The 12895-nt window shown below is 41.1% G+C and overlaps 1 protein-coding gene across 10 annotated transcripts in view; it reads left to right on the forward strand.

Annotated features, from left to right (window-relative positions):
* Positions 1–12895, forward strand: part of CSRNP3 (cysteine and serine rich nuclear protein 3) — an 87268-nt gene that overhangs the window by 58780 nt on the left and 15593 nt on the right. For all 10 annotated transcript variants that reach the window (XR_004307977.1, XM_032445886.1, XM_015869175.2 and 7 more), the window contains one exon: positions 2893–3063. Coding sequence is in view for 9 of the 10 variants with exons in the window: in XM_032445886.1 (XP_032301777.1) it covers positions 2893–3063 (171 nt within the window). In the remaining variant the exon portion in view is untranslated. The remainder of the gene's footprint in view (positions 1–2892; positions 3064–12895) is intronic.

The raw sequence follows: 12895 nt of genomic DNA on the forward strand, positions 1-12895 counted from the left end.
TGAGTTTGCAAATGTGAGTGATAACACAATTTCAGGGAGCTGTGTTTGCCCAACTTTGGGTTGAAGAACGTGATGTTGCAGTTCTGTTTCTGTCTCCATTTCTATTGCTCCCTCCACCTCCTCTCAGCTCCCCACCAAGCATATGTCCTAACTCCATACACATCACTGGAGGCACTGCACTTCCATTGTAATAGCCACTATTGGAGATTGGAGTATACTCATAAATATTGCTTTAAAAATGCAAAAGACCTCAGTGACTCCTCTTTCAGTTATTTCCATGTTGTGGGAAGTCCCTGTATGTGTGGCAGTCTTCTACAGCTTACTTCTAGACACAGCTGTATTTCTGCTGCTCTTTACTGTCCAATATAGTGTAAAGGCTGAAATTGCTGCGATTTTGAATGGACTGTGGCTGTAGTTTTGGGAGATTTGTTTTGTTGATCTTTTTTTCCCAATAAACCAATATGAAACTTGTTGCCTCAGGAGAGCAAGTCAAATGAATTTATAAGAGCCTGTGCACTGTAATATAGCAACATTTCAGCCTTATGCTTAGGGGAAATTGACTGCAAGGATGGGGAAGCAGAGCCATGTATCTTGCAGTGAGTTGTGGCTGGATTTCTCATTCCATTGCTTTCCACTGAAGCATTAAATACTGCTGCTGGAGACAGGATATTAAACCTGCTGCAATCATGTATGTGCTTCTCACAGCTTTTACTTCATAAGAGGTGAACGATCTCCTTTATAATAAAACTTCTGTTCTAGGCCTTGTAATTAAACAACATAATGAAAATTTTGTATAATGTATCTGTAATTTCTAATTTGGGCTTACAAAGGCAAGTTTGTACTTCCCCAGAACTCTATCCTGCTGTGCTTGGGAGCTGGCAGACAATGGGAAAGACTGTGTCAGCAAAGCAAATAATTAGAACTTTCTGTTGCACTGGGGTGCAGCCTTGCTATGCTTGCAGTCTCCTTCCTAGGATTTCCTGCAGACAGGCCTGTGTTTGCTGACTTACCATTTTGAATTAAGTCTTTCAGACTTCCCATGACTGGATGAACCCATCAATATATTTTTCATAGTTGTCAGCTTCCTACAGCCACCTTTGTCCTACTACTCTAGCTTCACATCAGGCCAAAAGCTGGTTGCAAACCTCTGACATGCTGTCTTTGCTTATTCACATCAAGAAACTGTGGTATTAGGGCTTGGAGGGAGCGGTGGGGTATGTAGGAGGCGTTTGAACTATGAGGCACTTCATGAATTTTGAGATTTAGCAAAGATACCTGGGGATCTACCAAGGTCCTGCACTTACAGGGTCAGAATGTAGCAGCTGCATCCGTGTGCCTGCCTCTGTGCTAATGAAAGACAAAAAGGTACAAGGTTGAGGATAGTATTCTTTGGCTTCCAATGCAGGCAGCAGGGCATGGCTTTGGGGTGCATTATTGGCCAGGCTGTCTGCCCTCTGCCAGAGCTGGGGGCCTTGCTCAGGCTGCCTGCGGGCTTCTCTGGCTCTGCTGCAGCCAGCAGCATCAGGGGAAGCTCCATGCCTGGCCAGCACTGTGCAGCATGCTGGTAGGCAGTGGGGCTGGTTCTGCAGTCTGTGCCTTGACCTTGTCTCGCTAGCACACATTTAGCCTGACATACATTAGCTAACTGCAGCTTGCTTTCTTTTGTTGTTTGGCTGTTTTAACAGTCCTAGAAGAGTTGTCTGGAAGGGAGCTGTGGGTGCTGTCTGCTGGGTTTTGTGCCTCACTCAGTGACTCAGGGATATCACCAGTTCTCAACAAACTTTTGCCTGGCTGAGTGATAGCACTGCTCAGCTCTGCGGTGCTGCAGGAGCCATGGAGCAGGTGCACGTCCTCTGAGGGAGCTCAGCTGCCCTTCAGCTCTTGGCTGGTTAGGGGTGCACTTCCTCCTTCATTATCTGAATTCATTTTAAGTTTCTACCTTCGGTGCTAAATTTCTGCTGGAATACTTAGCCTCATAATCTTTCTTTGCAACCTCAGGAGCTTACTAGGCATCTCATTTCTTAGAGTGGGGAGGAAAGAGGTTGGGAAGCAATTAGTGTGTCTGACTGGAGCAGGGAACTTCTGAATTCCAAGGGTTTCTAAATTGATATGTGGTCTTTGTGACTTCATTACCTTATGTCTGTCTGTATTGAAATTACCAGAGAATTCTTATGATTCCTTACAGGTGTGATGTCAGCACTAATTACATTATTTGGCAGTGCGAACTATAATGTTAAGTTCTTATTTAATTTCATCTCTGATGGTGAATGTTCCTTCCAAGTGAGGGTGTTTGAAGAGAAACTCCGAGTTTTTCTTAGTTTGAAGTGTCCCAACATAACCTTCACTGGAGCTCACGTCTGTAGAAATCAGGGCTGCTAAGCACCCCGCATCAGATGGACAAAATTGGGCTGTTGCAGCCATGGTTCTACTGGACTGTAAAAAGTCTATATTTAAAATAAAATTGCTGTGCTTTTCATGAAAAGGGGTAACTTGAAAATGACAGAAATAACCCCTGAAGGCAATCTGCTGCATGTTAAGAAACGTTTGGATGTTGTGTTGACGAATATGATTTAGCTGGGAAGTACTGGCAATGGTTGGACTAGATGATCTTCTATGTCTTTTCCAACCTTGATAATTCTGTGATTCTATGTTGTTCCAACAAAAAATCCATCTCCATAGGTAGCAAGTTTGAATATTATGTACGAAAGTTTGTTTTTTTTCATGTGGCTTCACCATCTCCTAATTAATTTTATTTATCACATACTAAACGGATATTTAAGATGAGATGTGGCAACTCATTGGTACTTCTAAATAAAAATGGCTCAGGAGAGTACGACTGGATATTCTGCAGTTGGATGTTTCCATACTTCATTACCTCTGTTCCTGTTACAGGTGCATGTGACAGCATTGCAGCAATGAGTGGGATTTTGAAGAGGAAGTTTGAAGAAGTTGATGGCTCCTCACCTTGCTCCTCTGTACGGGAATCAGATGATGACATTTCTAGCAGTGAAAGCGCTGACAGTGGTGATAGTGTCAATCCATCCACTTCTAATCATTTTACCCGTAAGTACTGATGCTCTACATCTAAAGAATTCTTTCTGTTCCTCAAAATAAAATTAGGCATCATAGTTTGATAGAGATGATGGTTTAAAATTGAACATACGACAAAATTCACTTTAAGAGAGCTTGTGACTTGCTCAGAATGACTTAGCAGGCTTGTACCCTTTTGCCTTCACATTACCTGTGTACAGTTATTTGTGGCTGTAAAAAAAGTGGAGTCGATTGGAAGACCCCAGCTGTTTGCTGTGTGAATTTCATGGCTACTCATAGCGAATTCTGGGAACTGTGCTTACAGAATTTCAGGTGGGTGCTGTACAGAACATACTGTAGGTAAGTTTAGCTATTTTCCTTGGACAGCTGCCATCAATCTGCAGTAAATATTGTATTGGCAAGAGATCTCCTCCAAGGTAGATAACATGCTGTTGGCTTTTTTGTTTGGTTGGTGTTGTTTTATTTTGTTTTGTTTTTGAATGGAGGAACATTGTGTATTAGACACAGAGACACCCATTATTGCAGTAGTTTCTGTTCTTCATGGAGAGGACGACATCTGTACTCAGCAATTCTTTTGTGCTCAGATAGACATTTCTTAAGTGAGCAAAGCTACATCAGCTATGTGGGCAGCATATATATATCTATATACACATACATATATGACAAATAAATTTATGTTTTGTTTTTGTAGTTTATGATGCATGTTGCAGATGGCTTTGCTGTTTAATGGTGAACTGTATGCTTTAAAAAAATGGGGTTTCCATGCTTCAGCTCTATCTATTGGAGCTAGTGGCCATAAAGCTGTTTCTTAGAACTGTGAGCTCAGGAATAGATGAGGTGCCTTGTGCAAAGTGATCCTTCCAACTGCGTGGTTTAGCTTGTGCCCAGAAGTCGTGTTTGTACCGTGTGATATGAAGGCTCTTGCAATTGGTTTGTCTGCCTAATGCTGCAGTTCAGCTTGAGCTAGGGATTGGGTGTGAGCATCCAAATCCTCTGTTCTCTTATGGAACACTCCTCTACAAAGGGTTATGCAGGTACAACTTTCCTAATGTGTTTACATGTAAAACTCTTGATGAAGTGCATTATATTTATGACTCAGTATTAGTAGGAGACCTTATGTTATGGGAATGCTATAAAGGAGTAAGTGACCCAGTAAATCTTGTTAGTAGTAATAGGAAACAGTTTGATGGTAATATTCTCTACATGCTGATCTTTTAACTTCTGCATTTATTAAAAGACTTAAATGATTATTCATCATGAACTGAAAGCAGCCCTTGTACATCAGTCATTGCCACCCACATAGAAGACAGCAATTTTATTGTGAGTACACAAAGAAAGCTTGCAATTCAGAGACATTGTAATACATGCATATAACAGTGATCTCTGTTTATAATTGACAGAGTAAATGATTGGGGGAAAATATAACGTTCCTGAGTGTTACGATTAGAAGTCCATATGTATGTATCAGCTGGCAGTGTTTTCCTTCCAGCCTGTTTTCATATAAGCAAATCTTATAAGCGTCATCATCCATCCTTTACTGACTGGCAACGTGAGTATCGCAGTGACCCATAGTCAACATCAAAATCTACGTTACATCTGTAACTGCTTTTAAAAGCCCTCGTGTAACCCTCTAAATCTTATTTTTCCTTTCTGATTGGCCTGACAAAAAGATAATTTTTGAACGACTTGTAGCTGCAGGTTTGTTGATGCATCAGCGAGCAGGCAAGTGGTTTATAAAGCTATCGGCAGTCACTGATGCATCTCAGTATTTATATGACCCTTAAAACATTACCTGTTACCTCAGATAAACAAGAATGTCTCAGCTATCCTCCTCCATTAGCCTTAAGTTCAGTTCAGCCTCTCAGCTACACAGGGCATACGGTTGCTGTGAGTCATTCAGATGGGGCAGAAACACTAGAATATAGCTCTGATCCAAATAACTATACCTGTAGTGTGATGACAGAAAATACTTGACTGAAATGTCTATGAATGATGTCTGTTGGGGCTACCACAAAGAGGTAGGTACAGAGTTTCTTTAACAAAATATCCATTCAAACAGATTAAGGCAGCAACAGTGCAAGTCACGGTCATCTTCTGAGTCATGAAATGAAACTGCAGTCTGTTTCTGCTAAATAAAGTAGTTGCTGCTTTCTGCTTCAGAGTTTTCATTGCCAGATGGGTTTAGGGCAAGTCTAATATATATATTTATGTAAAATACAGAGTGCTCTCCAAATCGCAGATAACTGTTAGCTGAGCCTTGAGCGTAAGGCTGTTGTTTAATTTCTGGTTAATGATGGAAAGCTCAAGGAGTTGGACATGGAGCTGCTAGCTTATTATGGGAGAACACTTAGGAAGTGCAGCTAAATGCAGGTGTTCTTTTTTTTTTCATGGCATCTTGTGAATATCTGTGTTGTCTGCCACAAAGCTTGGAATTTTCTTGCTAATCAGGAATACATTCTCCTCCATCATTTGTTAACTAACATTAGGAAATACAACCAGGCTGAGAGAGTCTTGACTTTGATTTCAAAAGAAGTGGATACATCTGGGCAGGAAATACCAAGAAATGCAAAGAAATTAAATGGAGTGAATTTCTCAGAGGTCAAACACTCATACAAAACGAGAGGGCAGGGTTTGCAGGTGATCCTGCCTGCTGACTTTCACCTGGAGGTACTGACTGCAGGAGAAGGAGCTTTTAAAAAGCATAAAGAGGGATCAGGAGGCTGATTTGTAGAAGGAGTTTTTTTAATTCTGTGTTTGTATTTTTGACAGTTTCTCTCCTATAAATGTGTGCATTTCACACAATGTACACAGGGCAACGTGTTTGTTGAAGATGTTCATCACACATGCAAAGTGCCTGAAAATGCAAATTAATGGAGAGTTGACTGGAGTCGTATTTGTAGCCAGTGGCTGATCACACAAGTCCCCATAAGGTTGGACAAAGGACTGACTGTAGTCTTAGGAGAGTTCTGCAAATGCAATTGTTATGCATGGGCGTTCCTGCAAGGCTATGGCAGCATACTCACAGTGCTCAGAGCTAAGGCCAAGGTCAGAAATAATCATCCAGGAAACAGCAGCTGGCATTTAGAGCAAATGAGGAGGCAGAGAGCGGTTAACTGTCTCCAGTTCTCCCTGCAGGCTGATTATATTGCAGGGCACAGAATCTGTGCTGTTGTAGAGTGTCGAAGCCTGCTGCAGATAGAGAGCGGTGAGGAAGGAAACATACAGCTTTCTTTGAGATTTCAGCAGTGCATTTTCAGCTTTCAGCATGCAAAGAATTGTAACGGTTCTGTAAAATTTTAAGCAAAACTCTGACTAGGAGGTGAAATTTTAAGTGAAGCTCAGGTGAAAATTGTCAATCAGAGCTGCCTGAGAACTAGTCTTGTTCAGAAACCCTTTCAGTGCAGTGCAAAACTGGCTTTATGCAAGCATTCCCATCCAGCCATTGCTGTGGGATGAATTTAGCCTTGGATTACCGCAGGGGGAGGTACCAGAAGGATGGAGCAGTGAAGCTCTGTTAGGGTCAGCATTACTGTTCTGCAATATTGAGCCCATCCTACCCAATTTCCAGCCCTCATGTTGCTCCTTTCTGAATATGCCATGCTTGCCTTCAAGCCCACATGTGAGATCCAGTGTGTTGCAGCATTTCCTCCTAAGGAGGATTTCTGGTTTTGTGGGAAAGACATTTAGTTGTGAAGGGCTTTAAATTTTTACTATATGGTGTCTGTTGGAAGTCTATATTCAGAGAGGTGGTGAGGGAGCATAGAAGCAATCTCTGGAATATGTTAATTCCCAGGTTCTTTTCAAAGAAGACTGTGGAGCAAGCTGCCTTTTGTCAGTGATGTCTGACCTGGATTCCCAGGGGCTGAAAGGCTTTGCCTTCTGTGTCGCTAGACGTGATGGGACACTGCATGGCAGTCACTGTGCGGGTGGAGATCGGAGTTAATCCTTGCCGTAGCAGTTTACGTGGCACTAAGAGTATGTAAAAAGCAGACAAATGGGATAGTAGAGTATAAGTAAAGTGATGTTTCCTACTGTCTAAGACAGTTTTAATTCAAAAGGTTGCAGTGTTTTCCCAGCCCCTAGGAATGTTCATCTGCCTAAGACATTTCTGTGATGGTGACAATGAATTGCTCTGCCCTCATTGATGCAAGAGTGCTGGTAATCTGCCGAGTAGCCATATGGTTTACATTTATTTTAATGCGTCTTTGACATCAGGAGAATAGCTGAGACAGCAGAAGAAAGTGCTTATGTTTTGGAGTTCAGCCAGAACTCAGATTATTCATGTTTAGTAATCAAAGAACTACCAGTTTGCTTAGTAAAAAATGTTTGGAAATCGTTATGGGTTTAAAATGTCACTCATATCAGGAATTTGTTACATTAGGAAGTATGCTTTGCATTTCACAGCCAAATACAGCTGTATCAGGATCTGCTCACAGGTATGGGGTTTCTGGCTTCTATTTCAGTCATTAGAAATATGAAATTAAGTGCTCTGTCTTTCACAAGTTTTATGCTGCTGTAGGTCCACTGCCCATAGAACACGGAGGATGCCTAAAGCAGATGAAAAGCATAGGTGTATAAAGCATTACTTGTGTCTGAGAGTTGTCTGTCAGTACATCATTGCCACTGCTTACCTGTTTTATCAGTTATAATTTAGTTATGCATAAATGAGACTTGGATGTTTCACAGAAGATTACACTGAATTTTGGAGCATTACTGTAGTAACTAGGAGGAGTAGGGGTATGTGTGTGCTTGTTGTGTAGGAAGACTGTTCTGCAGCGTGTAACTCTTGCTTCATGTTGCTGTGTAGCTTTATGAACAAATCACTGAAAAATCTCAATTTCTTGAATTAGTCTTTCTTCTAATAGAAAACAAAGGGTTGTAATGAAGAGTCTTAATGTCTGGTAATAGGCATTGTGGTGTTCTGTCTGTCTCTCATTTGTAGTACAGTCGTTCCTCAGGTCTGTTATTCTTGGACTTCCCTTGAACATTCAGTCACCAGAGACGTTTGCAAGCATGGAATGGAGCACAAAGAGAACTGGTGGAAATGTGTTTTGTAGTCATTAATTGTAAGTGGTGTGGATAAAGAGATCTACTACAAGGAAGAGAGGGTAATAGCTCAGAAAAGATGAATAGATGCATCCTACAGTGTATGTGTGCACGCACATCACAAACAAGGATAACCAAAGGGTGTGAACAAAGAGCAGGTTGTGTTTCTATGATGGGTCAACCATCCATGTTTTAATTCGAAAGTTTCCATTAAGACTATTGGCCTGACCTGTAGGAAGCCTATGTACAGCAGATTCCCAGTTTCCAGAAGTGTGCTGTGTTGCAGACCACCTGAGTGGTGGCTGCGAGTGCAGGCTGAGTGCTGCGCGAATGGGGTCAGCACTGCCCAGAGCCAGCCTGGAAAGCACAGCAGCTGCTCTGGAGTGGTGCGTGCGGAGCTGGGAAGGCCTGTGGGACCAGGCGTGATGCCACGGGAGGCAGCGGGCTGCAGGCAGGTTATTACCTCAAACTCTGTTCTGCTAAACCCAGAAACTAAGCCACTCAAGTGCAAAAAATCAACATTTGAGCTGTTCCATCTGTTTCAGAGGGTAAACTCTGGCAGGGCTTTCTGAAAATGTCTCTGTCTGAAGACCTTGTTCAGATTTAGTGTAGCAGTAATTATGTTAACAGCACCATCCTTCCTTCTGGTAATAGATTCTGTGCGTTACAATGCATATTCCGTATGTCCTTCTGATGTGTCTTGAGTTAAGTGGTGTCCTTAGCAATAATTAGAACTGATTCAAACCTACTGCTTAAAGTGCAGTGCGTGCAAAACAGCACATGGCTCTGGATCCTGCTAAGATGACTGAAGAATGTGAGTTTTTGTTGACCTGAAGCAATAAGAACTGAATGAGCTGAAGAGCACTGCCCCTGATGCTGGAAAATATTTAATATTTCCATTTTATATATAATACTAATTTCCTTTGAGAAATCACATGAAAGTAGTGAGAGACTGAGAGACCTGGGTAGGTACAGCAGGACACATGTATGGTGCCTTTGCAGGGCTGACTGTGCTCCTCTGCATGTCCTTTAGTACACAGAATCACAGAATCCTAGAATCACAAGGTTGGAAAGGACCTACAAGATCATCTAGTCCATCCATCCTCCCATCACCATTGCTACCACAAGCTTCTGAACCATATCTTGTAGCTCCTCATCCAGACGCCTCTTGAACGCTGCCAGGGACGGCAGCTCCACCACCTCCCTGGGCAGCCATTCCAGTGCCTGACCACTCTCTGAGAGGAAAAGGTGTTCCTCATGTCTGATCTTAACTTCCTCTGTGACAGCTTGCAGCCATTTCCTCTGGTCCTGTTTGTTGAGGTGGTTGCAACTCCGCAAGGCGCACTGATGGTATCCTCAACAAAGGGAATATCTCATTTCTCTTTCTGGGTAACCAAGAGCAATCCTGTATTCTTTTGCAGGTCCTGCCCACTCTGTTTTTACAAACAACATTGTCATAAATTTAAATACAATCTGATTTCTTCCTAACAGTAGGATAGAAGAGATGGCAATGGAATTACTTGTAGTGCCTCAGCTCTTGCTTTAATAAGCTCTGGGGTGAGACAGAAGCAAACCCAAAAGATAAGGTGAGTTTCAGAAATTAATAATTGCATATAATCTGAGACCCCTGAGTGTTTACATGCTTACTTAATAAGATCAGTGTATAATTTGTCTAACTAGGAACTGCAGTGTTAATAAATGAAAACATGAATTTTACCAACATTTACAACAAATGCATGTCAGACCTCACTGTCTTCAATACAGCTGTATAGTGCTGGACTCACAGTGCTCGTTTGTTTTTTGTTGTTGTTGTTGTTTTTTTGCAGTTAGAGTATTCCAGCATTTTCTTGGAGTTCAGCTTATCTCCATTTTAACACCGTTTTTGTCAGTGGCAAAACAAAACCTATGACGGTGCGGCACTGATAGTTTAATTGCTAAAAGTGAGAAAAACCAGAAAGTTGAGGAAGACACATGAATGGGTTCTTCACGATAGCTCATGGCAACAGCAGTCCGACTGAGACAGCTGACCAAACATTTAGGCATAAACATATGGTGATGTATGAAATTGCTGTACATGTTGACAACACACACGTGCTCGTGTGGGCATCCCTGCCCCTCCCCGGAAATACACACAGTGAGATAGCTTGTTCATATAGTTACCGTAAATGATATTCTTTTCTTTTCCAGATGGAATTTGTTAGATTGCGCAGCCTTCTGCCGAGCTTCATTTATTAGTGTGTAGACTGTATATAAAAATGCAGGTTGATTCTGTTATTTTTAGAAAGTAGTGCAATTCAGCTCTTCCATAGAAAGTGAAAGAAGAAGGGAAAAACTATTCTTCCAGCATTTGGTACTTCTGCCAGCGAGCAACCGTGTCAAGAATTGCATAGCTGAGTCTAAAAGGATTGCTATGAATTTGAGTGTTATGTAGTAGATGCTGAAGTTTGTAGATGAAGATTCCAAGGCATTTTGTAGCTGGTGTGATATGTGGGCAGAATTACCTTGTAGTTCCTCATGAAGTGCGCACACACATATATGGTTAACCTTCTGTATTTTTTTCCTTTGATATATTCCTTAGTTTTATGTCTCATTTGTGGTTGGCTGTTTTAAGTAGTAAAAGTGCTGCTTGTCCTTCTGTAGCTGTCAATGCTCCAGTTGAAATTCAGATGGTATCAATATCAATATTATCAATATCAAATTCATCAGAACCTGGACACATCCAGGATGACGGAGACACCTCTTCACTGGGAAAAGGATATTGTAGGATGTGCTTTCCTGTGTGTAAGGGCAATAGGCAAATTTCTGATTCGTGGAATATTTTCATTCTAAATGGAAAGAGAAGGTCACGATATCAGAATTATCCATCTTCCAACCTCTGTTAAAATTTTGGTCGTACCAATAGCTAAAGTTTAGTTTTGAAACTGTGACATACATAAAAAACTCAGTACATTACAACAACTCTTCATGTTATGCAAAATTGACATAACCCTGTCAAGTACTCCATTCTGTTGCAATAGCCTTCTCTCCCTAGTAAACCCTCCTGTACATATTTTTGACAGGCTCTGTTGATAAGGAATGTCCTTAAATGTGTCATGTGTAACGTAGCGGAATTTCTTCTATTTCTTATGCATACATCCTAACACCTTTCTGCAATACCCTTCACTGAGGACCTAAAAATGAATGTGGTTACTTATCTGTTTTACGCTTGCAATTTAGCAAACCTGCAGCACATCTGAAGTGCATGGTATTCACTGCACCTTTATCTGCTTGGCAGTATTTATAAATATAACATTATTTCAATGTTTTACAGATCCCAGAATGTTTTTTGACTGTGTTAGTAGGGCGTATCATCTGTAATTTAGTTACAAGAATATGTTTTCCTGTGTACCTTTTTTTCTCGTATAGCTAGCCCATCCCATGTTTGTTTTTTTTAATGTAAAAGTCTGAGGTCTTTACACTTGTGAGGGTTAACATTTTGGTACTTAATAATTGGAAAATGAATGAACTGTGTTATAACTGTGACAATAAACAGAACCTATTACAAAACTGAGGCTGAAGGCCAACAAGTGCTCCCAGCCTCTAAAGATGGTGCAGTTTTAGATTAGCAACATGCATCATGTTGTTCTTACAGCCTTTATGGAATGGTTCCAAGTCTTTCAGAAATGATCAGGCACCTTTTAAGTCCTGTTTGTGTTCCAGCAACTCAGTTGCTCGTTTGTGCTTACCCAGTTGTCACCTTTATGCTTCAAAGCAATAACATATTATCTACTTTCTTGACAACCTGTTGTCATTTTGCAGTGAATCAAATGAATCGGACTACTGATTAGTCTTAAAAATCAAGGAGGGTCTCTTACTCTGTTTATATCTCTTACTTCTCAATAAAGACTCACCATTGTTACCAGTGAGAAATGAGAAAACTGTATCACTGAAAGGAGTTTAAAGCATCGTTAAAATTTGGCATTTATTTTTAAATAAATCCTTTTCATATAAAACTGCATGTTTGTGTAAGAAAAACTCAGCAAGAGCACGAGGGGAATCAGAAGATAATTTTACATGGATAGTGACAGGACTGAAGGTTAGATGTTAGGGGGAAAGAAATTCTTTATTCAGACAGTGATGAAGTGCTGGGACTGCTTGGCTGGCCTGGATGGGGCCCTGAGCTGCCTGACTGTGGGTTGCAGCCCTGCCCATGGCAGGGGACTGGAAAGAACCAAGATCACCCAGTTCCATTCTGTGCGTATATGATTCTAGAAAAGATCTGATTTTATGATAATATAAATTTCAGAGAGTCTGAAACAACACTAAATGTACTGCCTTATGTAGTTTATCTAACACTAATTTAATGCGTGTTAAAGTATAAAAGATAAGTCTTTTCTGCAGGTGACCCAGTGCTTTAAAGATGGGCTAGCAAAGCTCTGTTGGAGTTCTGCATTCCAGTGGTGCATGCAGGTCTGTGAGAGGTTAAGCTGCTGCTATCCTGACTGCTGTCATATACAACGTCTGTTTTGTGTGCTTGTGGATTATTCACTTTGAGGTGGCAATGTAAAAAGAATTTTTTTTTGGGGGGGGGTGGGATTTGTTTGCTTTGCTTCCTTAGTAAGAAAATAAAACTTAAGAAACGCTTTTGGAAAACAACTGTTCTGGACAAAAATTTCTGTCCTAAAGTAGAGAATAGGGTTCATGATTGTAGCAGTTTGTAATGGCTTCAGGGTTAGCATATGTGGTAATTTTCTCAACTCTTATCACCTCACTTAGACTGCAGCTCTCTGGTAGCGTGTTCATGTTAAGGGACACTGAA

The sequence above is a fragment of the Coturnix japonica genome, chromosome 7 (genome assembly GCF_001577835.2).
Source record: "Coturnix japonica isolate 7356 chromosome 7, Coturnix japonica 2.1, whole genome shotgun sequence".
NCBI lineage: Eukaryota > Metazoa > Chordata > Aves > Galliformes > Phasianidae > Coturnix > Coturnix japonica.